This window comes from Euleptes europaea, chromosome 20 (genome assembly GCF_029931775.1).
Source record: "Euleptes europaea isolate rEulEur1 chromosome 20, rEulEur1.hap1, whole genome shotgun sequence".
Classification (NCBI taxonomy): Eukaryota; Metazoa; Chordata; class Lepidosauria; order Squamata; family Sphaerodactylidae; genus Euleptes; species Euleptes europaea.
Window position 1 is genome coordinate 15,083,094 of NC_079331.1, and position 16,413 is coordinate 15,099,506.

At 48.0% G+C, this 16,413-nt stretch overlaps 1 protein-coding gene across 1 annotated transcript in view; it reads left to right on the top strand.

Annotated features, from left to right (window-relative positions):
• The window catches only part of AGBL1 (AGBL carboxypeptidase 1), a 351,974-nt gene that overhangs the window by 34,417 nt on the left and 301,144 nt on the right, over positions 1 to 16,413 (top strand). Inside the window, exons 6-12 of the mRNA XM_056866097.1 lie at positions 5,162 to 5,370; positions 8,196 to 8,376; positions 8,494 to 8,564; positions 12,377 to 12,493; positions 12,593 to 13,119; positions 14,884 to 14,967; positions 15,486 to 15,563. Of these exons, the coding sequence (XP_056722075.1) occupies positions 5,162 to 5,370; positions 8,196 to 8,376; positions 8,494 to 8,564; positions 12,377 to 12,493; positions 12,593 to 13,119; positions 14,884 to 14,967; positions 15,486 to 15,563 (1,267 nt within the window). The remainder of the gene's footprint in view (positions 1 to 5,161; positions 5,371 to 8,195; positions 8,377 to 8,493; positions 8,565 to 12,376; positions 12,494 to 12,592; positions 13,120 to 14,883; positions 14,968 to 15,485; positions 15,564 to 16,413) is intronic.

Genomic DNA, 16,413 nt, shown 5'->3' on the forward strand with positions numbered 1-16,413 from the left:
ACAGACACTGAAATAAAATCGGCATCAGTGACTGCACCATGCAGGGTGTATCTCATAGAATCATAGAGTTGGGACCACCAGGGTCATCTAGTCCAACCCCTTGCACAATGCAGGAAATTCACAACTGCCTCCCCCCACACCCCAATGACCCCTACTCCATGCCCAGAAGATGGCCAAGATGCCCTCCCTCTCATCATCTGCCCAAGTTCATAGAATAAGCATTGCTAACAGATGGCCATCTAACCTCTGCTTAAAAACCTCCAGGGAAGGTCATGTCACCACCTCCCTAGGAAGCCACTGAGGAACCGCTCTACCTGTTAGGAAATTCTTCCTAGTGTCTACGGAAACTCTTTTGATTTAATTTCAACCCGTTGGTTGTGGTCCGACCTTCTGGGGCAACAGAAAACAACTCGGCACCCTCCTCTCTATGACAGCCCCCCAAGTACTTGAAGATGGTTCTCATATCCCCTCTCAGTCTTCTCCTCTTCAGGCTAAACATACCCAGCTCCTTCAACCTTTCCTCGTAGGACTTGGTCTCCAGACCCCTCAGCATGGAGAGAGACCTGATGCTGTCCCTGGTCTGATGTTCGGTACGTGCGTGTGGTGGAAAATTGCAAAAGTCAGATGCTCAGAGCCAGCCTACCCCCCCACCCCCCGGTATTTGTTTTTTGCTGCCAGTCAATCTTCAAAAGCAAGACTTGACATTACTGTTCTTGACCCAGAAGGCAAGTCAATATTAACTTTTGAATTCTGTGTCTTGGCCAAAAAAAAAAAAAAGGAAAGGAAAAAAAAAGTCCAAAAGGAGGCCAAGAAAAGATTAAAAAATTGTATCAGGGTGTCTTTGCCAGGTACCGATACATTATTTATTTTATTTATTCCCATTACTTATAGTCTGCCTCTCTCACTGGGACTCAGGGCAGATTAGACAATCTAAATTCATGCGATCAATAGGATGATACGTCTAAGAAGTAATGAACAGAGCTGGGGCCGCAGAAATTTGCTACTGAGCTGTTGTCTGAACAAAGCATAACTATTAATCGCGACCTGTGCGTGTCAAAGGATTGCTGTTTTTATCTCATTTTGTAAACCGCCCTGAGCCCCGCTATTGCAGGGACAGAATAAGATAACAACAACGACAATAATAATGGAAATTCATGCATTGTGCTGGGGGTTGGACTAGATGACCCTGGTGGTCCCTTCCAGCTCTGTGATTCTATGATTCTATATGATTCTAACAACAACAGCAACAACAATGTTAAACAATGTAGCACATAATATTATATAAATAGAAGAAGAGTTGTCCGGTCTGATTGTTCATCTCCCCTCCCCTACCTCCTTTTCTGTGGCTCGGTGGGAGAGCATCTGCTTGGCACGCAGAAGGTCCCAGGTTCAATCCCTGGCATCTCCAATAAAAAGGGACCAGGGGAGTAGGCGACGTGAAAGACCTCTGCCTGAGACCCTGGAGAGCCGCTGCCCGTCTGAGCAGGCCATACTGACTTTGATGGACCAAGGGTCTGATTCAGTAGAAGGCAGCTTCGTGTGTTCATGTGTTCGCTTCCAGCTCCACATGGTGGCACTCTTACCATTACGATGCCGCCCCTTAATCCAATATTTATTTTTAGTGAGTAATTTGTTTATCAGCCGGTTATTTTAATCTCACGTTGGCTGGATTTGTCTCTCCCGACTAGCAGCGTTCCCCAGCGTTAGAAACGTGTGCCTCTTTTTAAAGGGAATTAGCTAGTTGGAGAAGATCTCGTAGGTGTTCCCCCCCCTCTGGCGGTTGCCAAACGGAGGGTGGCGTGGGAAGCTGTTTTTTTGCCACCTTTTGGAAAAAGAGAACAACAAGCCATTTCATAAGATGGGTCGGCAGCAGTTTCCTGACCCTCGCCGAAAGGTCAGGAGACTCTCCTAAAGGTTCTTAATAAAGCCATCCCCAAATCATCCAGTCTTTCGAGCCGGTGTGGGAGTTTCTCAGGGAGCTCTGCCTTTGCAAAACCATTCCGCGGGGAAGGCATCCATTAACACAAGATACAGATCGCCGTTATTCTTCATTAGAAAAATATATGGAGTTTAAAAATTATAATTGGACTCAGTACATAATCAGCTAGGAAATATTAAAGATGGTTTGGAGACATATGAACTGCACAGTGCGCTAGTGGGGCTAAGTCACCAGGTTAAGAGCGGTGGTTTGGAGCGGTGGACTCTGATCTGTAGGACTGGGTTTGACTCCCCACTCCTCCGCATGAGCGGTGGAGGCTAATCTGGTGAACCGGGTTGGTTTCCCCACTCCTACACACGAAGCCAGCTGGGTGACCTTGGGCTAGTCACAGCTATGGCAGAGCTCTCTCAGCCCCACCTACCTCACAAGGTGTTTGTTGTGGGGAGGGGAAGGGAAGGTGATTGTAAGCTGGTTTGATTCTGCCTCCTCCTCCTCCTCCTCCTCCTCCTCCTCCTCCTCCTCCTCCTCCTCCTCCTCCTCCTCTTCTTCTTCTTCTTCTTCTTCTTCTTCTTCTTCTTCTTCTTCTTCTTCTTCATTGTTTGCTAAAGGCTGCAGTATTTGTGCAAGCCGACATTGGACAATTCCTGTGACATCAATATTACAAGGCTTATTAATAACAGTAGAGCTTTGACCCCCAGATGTAAAAACAAACTACTTCTCTAACAGTAGGGCTAGATACCACAACTAACTTTTTGGGCTGGTGTGTGTGTAAAGGGCCATCAGTGCCAAACTACTTCTCTAATAGTAGGGCTAGATACCACAACTAACGTTTTGGGCTGGTGTGTGTGTAAAGTGCCATCAGGTCAAACAAACTACTTCTCTAATAGTAGGGCTAGATACCACAACTAACTTTTTGGGCTGGTGTGTGTGTAAAGTGCCATCAGGTCACAGCTGATTTATTGCGACCCCGTAGGGTTTTCAAGGCAAGAGACGTTGGGAGGTGGTTTACCATTGCCTGCCTCCGTGTCACAACCCTGGTGTTCTTTGGAGGTCTCCCATCCAAATACTTGCCAGGGCCATTCTGGGAAGTTGAGGACTGAATTCTGTGTCACATGCATGCCATCATATGCTTAAAAAAATAAGGCTTTTGTGTTTGAAACTGTGGCTAATGGAGCTGTGTTTTGAACATGGAGACCAGCGTGGGAATGGAGGAGCTTTTAAAATCCTCTCCTCTGTCCATTTTTATGCTCAAATTTCATCCCTCCTCATAAGAACATAGGAAAGGCCATGCTGGATCAGACCAAGGCCCATCAAGTCCAGCGGTTTGTTCACACCGTGGCCAACCAGGGGCCTCTAGGAAGCCCACAAGCAAGACGACTGCAGCATCATCATCCTACCTGTGTTCCACAACACCTAATATAATAGCATGCTCCTCTGATCCTGGAGAGAATAGGTATGCATCATGACTAGCATTCATTTTGACTAGTAGCCATGAATACCTCCTAGATGCTTGTACTGCTGCTGAAGAAAAGATTGATGTTCTGCCTAGGCTGTCCACAGCAGTGCCACAAACAGCCTCTCTGTATTGCAGATTCAGTGGTTGCATTTTCTGCATTAGGATCACAAAAGGAGGAGAAGGGTGTAGCTCCCATCCAGAGTCGGGTAGCTGAAGCAGAAGTGGCAGGAGGGAACGGCTGAAACCACAAGCAGAGAACTGTACAGGGAAATGTGTTTGCTTTGTTTGTAGTTGTTTTTTTTCTGGAGGAGGACGCATTGACACTTCAAAATTGGAGCAGAAACTCGAAATGTCAGGATGGCTCTGGCAAGGCAGGAAACAAAGATCAGATTGACAGTGTCCACCAACTAACATTTGACACGTTTAATCGAAACGACACGTATTTTGCTCAAGTCAAAACAGCAGTTTTTTTCTGTTTTGAAGTGGTGTCTCCAGCATTTTTTTAAAAAATAGTTGATTCTCCTTACTGGAAAACGTGCCGACATGCTGACGCTTAACTAAATATTTTGAAAAAGCCAAAGTTTAGAAAAAGAGGTATTAGGTAGGGTTGCCAACCTCCAGGTGGTAGGCACAAATAAGACAGTAGTAGGCAAAAAAATGTAAAATAATAAGGCAATAAGCTATAGAATGCAAACAGCAAAAACAGCAAAAGCTGTCACTGTATTACAAATGAAAAGGTACAACGAAGCTAAGCAACCGAGGTTACAAAGCAAGAGAATGACAATGAGAAAAGGAACCAGCACGGTGCTGGTAAATAATTACAAAAGTTCATGAGATACGTAGAATGACTATCTAGTCAGTTTCAGTTCGTCTTCAGGCAACGGAGATTCAGATGGTAATGCGGGCTCCGGACATTTTCCAGCGTTTTCGCTACAAGAGTAGCTTCATCAGCCACTAAGGCTAAATGTTTCTATTCCTAGGATTAATATGGAGCTCCCTGACGGGCTGCTATCTTGATCAATCATGCATACTTTTTACAGTAGAGTGAGTTGTTTGCATTAACCTCCAGGTGGTGGCTGGAGATGTCCTGCTATTACAACTGATCTCCAGGGGACAGAGATCAGTTCACCTGGAGAAAATGGACCCTTTGGCAATTGGACTCTGTGGCATTTAAGTCCCTCCCCTCTCCAAACCCCACCCTCCTCAGGCTCCTCCCCCAAAATCTCCAGGTGTTTCCCAACCCAGAGCTGGCAACCTTTGCATTAGGGGGACAGAATGGGATAATATGTCCATTGCAGCACTGGACACCTGTTAGGAGTTACCTAAGGATTGTTAAAGATGATGAAGAAGAAGAGTTGATTTTTATATGCCGACTTTCTCTACCACTTAAGGGAGACTCAAACCGGCATACAATCACCTTCCCTTCCCCTCCCCACAACAGACACCCTGTGAGGTAGGTGGGGCTGAGAGAGCTCTAAGTGAGCTGTGAGTAGTCCAAGGTCACCCAGCTGGCTTCATGCATAGGAGTGGGGAAACCAACCCAGTTCACCAGATTAGCCTCTGCCACTCATGTGGAGGAGTGGGGGAATCAAACACGGTCTCCAGATCAGAGTCCACCGCTCCAAACCACTGCTCTTAACCACTACACCACGCTGGCTCTATGTACGTCAAAATGAAAGAGAATGTGTGTGTGTGCAATTACAGTTGTGTGCCCATTTGCACACTTTTCTAGTGGCAGATAAATCACCGTCACCCTTGCCTTTCAGAGCCGAACAGCCGACGAGCGGTCAGCAAAGGCTACGTGTGTCAACTGCTCCGGCTGTACCAGGACTGGCACCAGCAAGACACCAGCAACAGTTACATCTGCATCCGGAGGGCCTTCCTCCTTTGCCTCAAGCACATCACCAATGTCCGGTCCGGCAGAGAATGTTTCCTCCTTGCTAGTGGCATGGAGACACTCTTCAAAACGGCTCAGGTAACCAAAGACTCTGAGGGATGCTGCAGATGTTTATGACTGCCAATTTTATTTTATTTATACCCTGCCCTTTCCCAACCAGATTGGGCTCAGGGTGGCTTCCAACAATTAATCAATCTCTATCTGTCTGTCTGTCTGTCCGCCCGTCTTGTCTGTCACAGGAGTGGCGGAGGCTGATCTGGTGAATTGGATTTGTTTCCCCACTCCTACGCATGAAGCCAGCTGGGTGATCTTGGGCTGGTCACACTCTCTCAGCCTCACCTACCTCACAGGGTGTCTGTTGTGGGGAGGGGAAGGGAAGGTGATTGTAAGCCAGTTTGAGTCTCCCTTAAGTGGTAGAGAAAATCGGCATATAAAAACCAACCAACCAACCAACCTACCTACCTGTCTCTCTGTCTCTGTCTGTCTGTCTCTCTCTCTATGTTAAATAGAGAATTAAAGTCTTGAATCAAAACATTTTACAATCAGTTAAAAGATGGAAGCCTAATTTCATACCTACTATAAATACTAAATTTTCCTGATGGCAAGGTGAGTTCAAATTTTTTAAAAAGGTCTTCTGTAGATTGGGGGGTCTCTAATGTTCTTCAGGCCCTGACCTGGACGACCCAGCCCAGCCCGATCTCTTCCAGTATTGGAAGCTAAGCTTGTTCAGCCCTGTTTAGTACTTGGATGGGGAGACCAGCAAGGAACACCAGGGCTTCTATGCAGAGATGCTTAATGACTTGCCTTGAAAACCCTGTTTCGCAGCATGATGCTAGAGTGTGTTGGAATCCTCAAAATTGTGTTTTATATCTATCGGTAAGTGGATGTTCAGTGTTGCCACACTAAAATGGGTTTATTGTGCTTTGTTTATATTCTGGGAGAATTGGAAGGTCTCTCCCCCCCCCCCCCCAACCACCCAGGATGAAAAACCAATTGCATTCTTATGTGGATGGGTATCATATGGCTTACAGAGGAAGATCCATGAAAGCTTTGCCATTCCGTTCCCCCTTCCCTGGAGATTGTCCTATATCACCCGGTGCAGTGATGCCTTCAGAACATAGAATGCTGCACATCTGAAAAGGCTGATATTATCTCATTGTCAGACTGCTTGCAGTAGCCACTAGGAGCAATAGGAGCCATCTTGCCTAGCAGAAACCCCTTCTCCTTCCAGAGAAACAGAAAAGCACAGAAGAAGCTAGTGTCTTGTCGAAGGCTTTCACGGTCAGAGTTCATTGGTTCTTGTAGGTTATCTGGGCTGTGGAACTGTGGTCTTGGTATTTTCTTTCCTGACGTTTTGCCGGCAGCTGTGGCAGGCATCTTCAGAGGAGTAACACTGAAGGACAGTGTCTCTCAGTGTCAAGTATGTAGGAAGAGTAATATATAGTCAGAAAGGGGTTGGGTTTGAGCTGAATCATTGTCCTGCAAAAAGTATCAAAGGTAATGTGCTAACCATTGTCCTGTAAGTATCAAGATAATGTGCTAATGAGGGTGTGGTATGTTAATATGGACCCATTGTATCCTGAAGTGACCTGTTAATGTGTGAAATCCAAAGCTAATCTGCATGGCTATTGTGGACTGTAGTCTTGGTTAGTCTGGAGGTTTTCAGGACAGGAAGCCAAGCCTTATTCATTCTTAAACTCTCTTCTTTTCTGTTAAAGTTGCGCTGATGTTTATGAATTTTAATGGCTTCTCTGTGCAATCTGACAAAATAGTTGGTAGAATTGTCCAGTCTTTCAGTGTCTTGGAATAAGACCCTGTGTCCTGTTTGGGTCAGTCCATGTTCAGCCACTGCTGATTTCTCAGGCTGGCCAAGTCTGCAGTATCTTTCATGTTCTTTTATCCTTGTTTCTTTGCTGCGTTTTGTGGTCCCAATGTAAACTTCTCCACAGCTGCAAGGTATACGATATAGTCCTGCAGAGGTGAGGGGGTCTCTTTTGTCTTTTGCTGATCGTAGCATCTGTTGTATTTTCTTGGTGGGTTTAAACACTGTTTGTAGGTTACGTTTTTTCAAACGTTTCTCGATCCTATCAGTGACTCCTTTAATAAATGGCAAGAATACCTTTCCTATGGGAGACTGTTTTTCCTGAGTTTTCTGATTTTTGTTTGGTTTAATGGCCCTTCTGATTTCATTCTTGGCCATACATGGACTGATCTGGAGAACCAAGTTTGATTCCCCACTCCTCCTCCACATGAGCGGCGGAGGCTGATCTGGTGAACTGGATTTGTTCCCCCATTCCTACAAACAAAGCTAGCTGGGTGACCTTGGGCTAGACTCACTCTCTCAGCCTCACCTACCTCACAGGGTATCTGTTGTGGGGAGGGGAAGGGAAGGTGATTGTAAGCCAGTTTGAGTCTCCCTTAAGTGGTAGAGAAAGTCGGCATATAAAAACCAACTCTTCTTCTTCTTCTTCTTCCATAGATATGAAGCTACCTTATTCTGAATCAGAGTATTGGTCTATCAAAGTTAGGCCGTCTGTTTACATGGGCAACAGCTCTCCTGGATCTCAGGAAGAGGTCTGTCACATCACCCACTACCAGATCCTTTTAGCTGGAGTTGCTGGGGCCAAAGCTGTCAAGTCACAGCCGACCTGCGGTGAGGTTTTCAAGGCAAGAGACAGGCGGTTTGCCTGCCTCTGAGTAGCAACCCTGGACTTCCTTGGTGGTCTCCCATCCAAATGCTAACCAGAGCCAATCCTGCTTAGCTTCTAAGATCTGACAAGGTCGGGCTGGCCTGGGCCATCCAGGTCAGGGCTCGATGGACTTAGGAGGGTCTAATTTTGCTTAGAATGGCCCAATAATGGCATCTGCAGAGTGGCAAGAGTCTGTGCTTTCCTTGTGCTTAGGACTGTCTGAGCAGCAAGAGCCTGGCGCCCATCACCAACACAGTGACTCAGATCCTGAGGAAAACCTACCCCAAAATGCCTCTTCCTTCAGCCGCTCTTAGCAGCCTGTATTCCTTCCCCATTCCTGGAAGCGCCAGAAAGGGACCTTCGCAACCCAGTCCGGAGGAGAAACTGCTGAGCTGTACGTGTTGGGAAGTAATTTCCACCCAAACTTTTGCTTTTGGAGCTGGAGGGGTTGATCTGCACGGCCTCTCTACCGGCTCAGACAGTTGCTTGATCTCTCATTGGTTTATTTCAGATGGTTGTGAAGAAGGTGGAGAGGAGATCGAGAAGGACTTAAATCGTGAGGACGTGGAAGTCAAGGAGGAAGTAAGCTTTGGCCATTTACGCAGGGTCAATTTTGATGCTCGCTCAAATCTCTTTTTTTAACATGACCTTTAAAATGCCTATTCACGGTCTCGAAACAAAAGGAGAAATTCCACACCCCCACTTGCCTGCTCCTTCGTTCCTTCCATTAGTAACCACCGTTTGCATAGCTAATGTGTGGCTGTGATTTTGCATGCCTCCTTGAGGGGATTCTTCGAGGCTGGGGCGGAGCAAACACAAAAGGCTCTTAAGAAATGCAAAACAGGTATGCGCTAGCTTCAGTCACTTCCTGAATGATGGTTCAGCGTGAAAAACTCAAAAAAATATGTGGGAACTTTAGCCTGGAACGTGCTGCTAATTACCAAGCATAAATAGCCTTTGTTTGGGATTCTGGGTGAATTTTGAAAGTGCAGTCCTTATATATTATCCAAACCTTGATGCATGGATGCTGAACTGCACAGGATGAGGATGGATCAGACACTAATACTTAGGAACCTTTGGCTGTGAAAATTTTGGAGAGGACCCTTCTTCTTCTATGTTTGTAAATAACTACCTGCCCAAAGGTTTTCTTTAAAAGCCAAGAATGTGCTGAAGACAGATCCACCAAACAACCAGAAGCTAATGATTATGAGCCTGGAAATGCAATTAACATGCAGTAAGAAGTTACGGGTGTCAAAAACTAGTGTCCCTGATAGCAAGCTCCAGTTGGCATGGTCTTCTGTTAGGGTTGCCAGGTCCCTCTTTGCCACTGGCGGAAGGTTTTTGGTTGGAGCCTGAGGAGGGCGGGGCTTGGGGAGGGGAGGGACTTCAATGCCATAGAGTCCAATGGCCAAAGCATCCATTTTCTCCAGGTGAATTGATCTCTATCGGCTGGAGATCAGTTGTAATAGCAGGAGATCTCCTGCTAGTACCTGGAGGTTTTGGCAATCAAAATTGGATCTAGTGCCCCAAGCAAATGCTACTGGAAATCTCAAGCACTTATGGCAAGAAAACAAATACAGACAAAAATGCATCTCCAAACGGAATTTACACATGTACTGCATGTTATTGCATCAATTGTATTTTTGTACAGATTAATGTGTGTGCAATTCATATTTTGAATAGACTTAACAGCATATTTTTGTCTGTATTTGTTTTCCTCCATAAGTGCTTGAGATTTCCAGTAGCAGTACCTGGAGGTTGGCAACCCTATCTTCTCTGTGCCACCACAATGACTTGCCAGAAGAGGGAGCTGTTGGCTACTTCTCTAAGGTGCTACAGTGACGCCACCGCAGATGGCCAGAAGTAGGGCTGTTGAAATTTGGGGGGGGGGGGTAAAATTCAGATTTGGCAAAATTCGGCCCGTTTTTATTCGGGAAATGCCGAAGTCTGAACTCCCCCGCTTCGGGTTTGTGCAATTTGGCATGAGATCCGGAGTACGGGGAAAAATTCGGCCGAATAAAGCCATTAAAAACACAATTGCTCCTTTCCGTGGCTCCGGGGAGGTATTTTTGGGGGTAGAGGTCCAAAACTTTCAGCGTAGCTTGAGGGGACCCTTCTTGCAAGAACCCCCAAGTTTTGTAAAGATTGGGTCAGGGGGGGCTGAGATATGGGCCCCGAAAGGGGTCCCCCTCCTTACTGTGCATCTCTGACAATGGGGGTTTGCAATTAGCAGACTTGCCGCCCACTCCCGAAGCTCCCAGCCCCGACAAATAGCTGAGCTGCGGGGAGCAAGGGCGGGGCAGGTGTGAAGAAGTTTGCAAGCCATGCAAAGCAACACATTTGCAGCCATGCAAACCATGCAAAGCAACACATTTGTAGCCATGCAAACCATGAAAAGCAACATGTTTGCAACCATGCAAACCATGCAAAGCAACACGTTTGCAACCATGCAAAGCAACACCTGATGCCTGGGAGTTTGCAAACCATGGAAAGGGACAGAGGCAGCTAGCTATGCATAAGGAGCAGGAGGGGGTGGAATTTCCCCTTTTGCATCGGACTCAGGACCTGGCAAATGCATTCTTTAAGTCACCATTTGAAAACCAGTTTTGAGCAAGCATCAAAATAGACCTAACCGATCTTATGAATGAGGGAAAACCTGAGGACACACAACTGAAGCCCCCCCTCAAACCAGGGAGAGAGAGACTCAGGCCCCCCCCCCGCAGAACAGGCGAAAGCCCCCTTTGACTTCCCCCCCACCCACAGAAACGGCTCCCTCCCCACACACACACAGACTCTACTCCCCCCCCCACACACACAGGAGAAAAATTATAGAGAAAAGACCCAAAATGGGTCTTACTGTGGATGTCTTCTGTTCAGTCTTCTTTACACCTGCCCCTCCCTTGCTCCCTGCAGCTCAGCTATTTGTTGGGGCTGGGAGCTTTGGGAGTGGGCGGCAAGCTCTGCTAATTGCAAACCCCCATTGTCAGAGATGCACATTAAGGGTGGGGAAGAAGACCAAGCTTGGCCACAGGAGAATGCTTCTTACTCACTGATGGTTATGCTGCTGCTCCAAACCCCGAATTTGCCAAAAATTTTCACCGAACACCCCGAACTCGCTGAATTCGGCTCCGTTTTCCCACTTTTTTGAGTTTGGTTCCATCCGAACTAAAAACCACCGAATCAGGGGAAATTCGGCTGTTTTTCGGTTCGGGACGAACCGAATCGACAGCCCTAGCCAGAGGATGGTATTGCAATGACTTGCTTAGCAGGGATCAGATGCTAGAAAGGGCCACTAAGGTACTGTGCCTGTATGTTTCCTACCAAGTGGGATATTTTAGGTAGGGCTGATAAGTTGGGGGTGGGGGATCCTGTTCCCCCAGCTTCCATCACCCACCACTGCTCTGGGCGGTAGTGGCATAATTTTTTTTTTAATGGTGGCATCATGTGTGGTGATATGTCACTTCCAGTAAAAACCTGGAAATGTCATGGGGTAGCTCTAGGAATCGCTGGTAACTCTATGGTAAAACCATTCAGAAACAGCATAACTGAAGGATAGGGCTGCCAACCTTCAGGTAGTAGCAGGAGATCTGCTATTTCAACTGATCTCCAGCCGATAGAGATAGAGAAAATGGCCACTTTGGCAATTGGACTCTATGGCATTGAAGTCCCCCCTCTCGCCTCCCGCTGGTGGAAGTTAGCAACCCTACTGAAGGATGCTGTGCTTACCATCTCTTAACATTTTGTGATTGGTCCCAGCACCCATGGCAGCCGTTTTGTGATTGCTCTCTGTTAGGTAGGGTTGCCAACTTACAGGTAGTTAGCACAGGAGCGAATGAATATTACAAAGTGCAAATATTTATATAAATCGCTACAACATATAACATAGAGTCACAACTATACACTTATTGACACAACCAATGTAAATAATCTATCCTACTATATACAATGTCTGTTACAACAATCAGGCTGGAACAAACCAGACTGAAGATATGGGTGTAGTCCTTAGGTTATATTCAATCATCACAGGGAAGTCCTTGGTTCCTCTTCAAGCTTTTAAATAGTGTTTCTGACGTTACCATAAGATGATGCCAAAAATTGAAGAGGGGATACGGCCGTTTCAAATTCTTTGGCTTTAAATTTCTTCATCAGTCCCTCAAAAACCAGTCATCATGGAATATCTCCAGCTTACATATTGCATGTTTGATAAAAAATTCAGTCAGGATCAATTTCAACCAGTTCCCACGTAGGGTAACGCAAATGTGTAGCAGTCAACCCAAATCTCCAGGAATTTTCCAAATCAGAGAGCAATTTTGTATTACATGGCAGGCTTCTCTAGGATGAGATGGCTTGGCGGTTCTTCCTGCAACTTCCTTCCTGTCTCTTTGTTTTGAAAGGATGACGATTTAGAGACAGATGTGGAGAAACTCATGTCCCAACCCAAGCTTGATCGACCAGAGTCAGATCTTGAACAGTACCGGGCGATGTGTTCGGAACTTTGCTGCAGCCTTCTGGTGAGAATACGCTGGGTCTTGGGCATTAATTACAAATTCTGCAAAGGTACATTACAGAAAGAGACATGTCCGATTTTGTGTCTTTTCCCTATCGTCAAGGAGTTCAAATCCGAGCCTGAAGATGAAGGGAGCTCCGACGACGCCACTGGGACGCTGACCCGTTCCTGTCTCGGTGTCATTCCACACGCTACCCCTGCAAACCACCAGCCAAAATGTAGAGAGGGAGACCAAGCGTCTAACAGCCCGAAGCTGCCCCAGAAGGCTCCCAGGGTTCCAGTGCAGAACTGTTTGGCGAAGGAAAAAACTTCTCAAGGACCTGGAAAATTGTCTCCTGACAAATTGGGACCTGTAATGGATACAGCTAGTCTGAACGTTCTTGACGTACAAAATTGCCGGGGCCGCTGCTTAAACTCCTGTGAGCCTGTGGGGGCCTCTGAGGTCATAAAAAAACTTCTAGAGAGACACCCAGGGAATATTCCTTTCCACAATCCTCGCTTCTATATGGCCAAGGCTGGACGTACCAGGTCCATCCCAGAGTTCCGAGTGCTGGCATTTCCCGATTTCTGGGGTCACCAAACTCTTCCGTATAGTCAGTCTACGTATCAAAGGAGATATGGCATCCAAAAGTAAGTCTGTATTACTTTTCTTCTTTTATACATAACTAAATAAATGCATTTGTCCTTCATTTAGTCCTTAATGAAAATAAGCTGAATAGAATGCATGCTTTCTACAGTGCAAGTTTCTCTACAGTGCAAGCTGTCCCTCAATTAATGGCATTTGGAGAAAAAGAATTCCTTCCTTTCCTCCCTCCCTCCCTCCCTCCCTCCTTCCCTCCCTCCCTCCTCCATTCCCTCCTCCCTTCCCTCCCCTCCCTCCTTCCCTCCCTCCCTCCTTCCCTCCCTCCTTCCTTCATTCCTTCCCTCTCTCCCTCCTCCCCTCCCTCCTTCCTTCCTTCCTTCCTTCCTTCCTTCCTTCCTTCCTTCCTTCCTTCCTTCCTTCCTTCCTTCCTTCCTTCCTTCCTTCCTTCCTTCCTTCCTTCCTTCCTTCCTTCCTTCCCTAATTCCTTCCATCCTTCCCTCTCTCCCTCCTTCCCTCCCTCCCCTCCCTCCTTCCTTCCCTCCCTCCTTCCTTCATTCCTTCCCTCTCTCCCTCCTTCCCTCCCTCCCCCTCCCTCCTTCCTTCCTTCCCTCCTTCCTTCCTTCCCTCTCTCCCTCCTTCCCTCCCTCCCCCTCCCTCCCTCCTTCCCTCCCTCCTTCCTTCCTCCCTTCCCTCTCTCCCTCCTTCCCTTCCTCCCTGCCTCCCCCTCCCTCCCTCCCTCCCTCCTTCCTTCCTTCCTTCCCTCCTTCCTTCCCTCCCTCCCTCCCTCCCTCCTTCCTTCCTTCCTTCCTTCCTTCCTTCCTTCCTTCCTTCCTTCCCTCCCTCCCTCCCTCCCTCCCTCCCTCCCTCCTTCCTTAATTCCTTCCCTCTCTCCCTCCTTCGCTCCCTCCCTCCCTCCCCCTCCCTCCTTCCTTCCTTCCTTCCCTCCTTCCTTCCTTTCTTCCCTCCCTCCCTCCCTCCCCTCCCTCCTTCCTTCCTTCCTTCCCTCCCTCCCTCCCCCTCCCTCCTTCCTTCCTTCCTTCCCTCCTTCCTTCCTTTCTTCCTTCCCTCCCTCCCCCTCCCTCCCTCCCTCCCTCCCTCCCTCCCTCCCTCCTTCCTTCCTTCCTTCCTTCCTTCCTTCCTTCCTTCCTTCCTTCCTTCCTTCCTTCCTTCCTTCCTTCCTTCCTTCCTTCCCTCCCTCCCTCCCTCCCTCCCTCCTTCCTTCATTCCTTCACTCTCTCCCTACTTCCCTCCCTCCCTCCCCCTCCCTCTTTCCTTCCTTCCCTCCTTCCTTCCCTCCTTCCTTCCTTCCTTCCTTCCTTCCTTCCCTCCCTCCCTCCCTCCCTCCCTCCCTCCTTCCTTCCTTCTCTCCCTCCCTCCCTCCCTCCCTCCCCCTCCCTCCTTCCTTCCTTCCTTCCCTCCTCCCTCCTTCCTTCCTTCCCTCCCTCCCTCCCTCCCTCCCTCCCCCTCCCTCCCTCCCTCCTTCCTTCCTTCCTTCCTTCCTTCCTTCCTTCCTTCCTTCCTTCCTTCCTTCCCTCTTCCCTTCCTTCCTTCCTTCCTTCCTTCCTTCCTTCCTTCCTTCCTTCCTTCCTTCCTTCCTTCCTTCCTTCCTTCCTTCCTTCCCTCCCTCCCTCCCTCCCTCCCTCCTTCCTTCCTTCCTTCCTTCCTTCCTTCCTTCCTTCCTTCCTTCCTTCCTTCCTTCCTTCCTTCCTTCCTTCCTTCCTTCCTTCCTTCCGTTAATGCAGCATAGACAAGCGTTTTCTTTCTCTGTGTTGCCTCACAAACCACCTCCGGTCTCCTTTTCCTCTTCTCAGGACCAAAATATTCGAAGATGTCCGTCGGGTCATCCAGCCAGAGGATACAATAGATCGAGTCATCTTTAACTTAGATGGTCCGAGGTACTTGTCTGGGGAGGTGGATGTAGTGGGGAGCATAAGTGTGAGCATCAAACAGTGGACAGCAGTGCCCTTGTACTACCAAGATGACAGCATGCCCCACCCGTTGTACGGCCTAGAGCATCCCTGAGATGTGTTCATCCAGCCTTTGCTTAAAGACTGCCAGAAAGGGGGAGCTCACCACCTCCCTAGGTAGCTGATTCCATTGGCGAACAATTCTTACCGTAAAATTCCCCCCTCCCCAAATATCCAGCCGGTACCTTTCCGCCCGTAATTTAAACCCATTATTAAACCCAAGTCGTCGTCTTCTCCTTCTGATAGAGACTGTGGGCGAAAACGCATGGTCGTTTTATCCTCCTTTAATCCCTATTTTAGCCAGGATCGAACGCACATTAGGCGAAACGCATGTGTTCGATCCTGGCTGAATCCTGGCCGAAACAGGGATTAAAGGAGGATAAAGTGACCATGCGTTTTCACCCTCTAAGTAATCTGCTTGACCCCTTATTTTCTTTCTCTTTAAGCTGTGATGCTCCAGAGTGCCTGAAATTCTTTTCCAAGTTTGAGTCTGGGAACCTCCGCCAGGCCATCCAGATGCGGGAGTAAGTAGCAAAAGACCGTCGACGAGCTGCCAGTGAACCCAGGCATGCCTTTGTAACGCCCGTAGTCTCACTTCAAGGGTCGCCCTGCACAAGGGCCTCTCGACCGACACCGCTGCGCTTCACCACGGGCTGCTTGACGCAACCGCTGCCTGCTCAGAAATCTAATTAACAGAGACCATGGGAAGGCCGCTGAGCCCTATTGAATGACAAGGCCTAGCATTGCATTGCGATTACAAAATTTTAAGAAGGCATCCTCCGAAGACCCTCATAGCCTACTGGGTGACCTTGGGCCAGTCGCAGTTCTCTCCGAACTCTCTCAGCCCCACCTACGTCACAAGGTTTCTGTGGTGGGGAGGGGAAGGGAAGGAGATTGTAAGCCGCTTTGAGACTCCTTAAAGGTAGAGAAAAGTGGGGTATAAAAACCAACTCTCCTCCTCCTTCCTCTTCCTCTAACAGAGCGGTTCCTTAGTGGAACAGGCTTCCTTGGGAGGTGGTATGCTCTCCTTCCTGGGAGGTTTTTAAGTAGAGGTTAGATGGCTATCTGTCAGCAATGCTGATTCTATGACCTTAGGCAGATCATGAGAGGGAGGGCATCTTGGGCATCTTCTGGGCATGGAGTAGGGGTCACTGGGGGTGTGGGGGGGAGGTAGTTGTGAATTTCCTGCATTGTGGAGGAGGTTGAACTAGATGACCCTGGTGGTCCCTTCCAACTCTATGATTCTTCTAATCCATTGGCCCACCTCAGTACACCCCAGTTGGCATTCTGCCTCGCTTGTTGCACTCATTGGTTGTGATGCCCGGGCCGTCCTACATGAAGGACGCCCCATTTTGCCGTTCGATTCTTCACTCA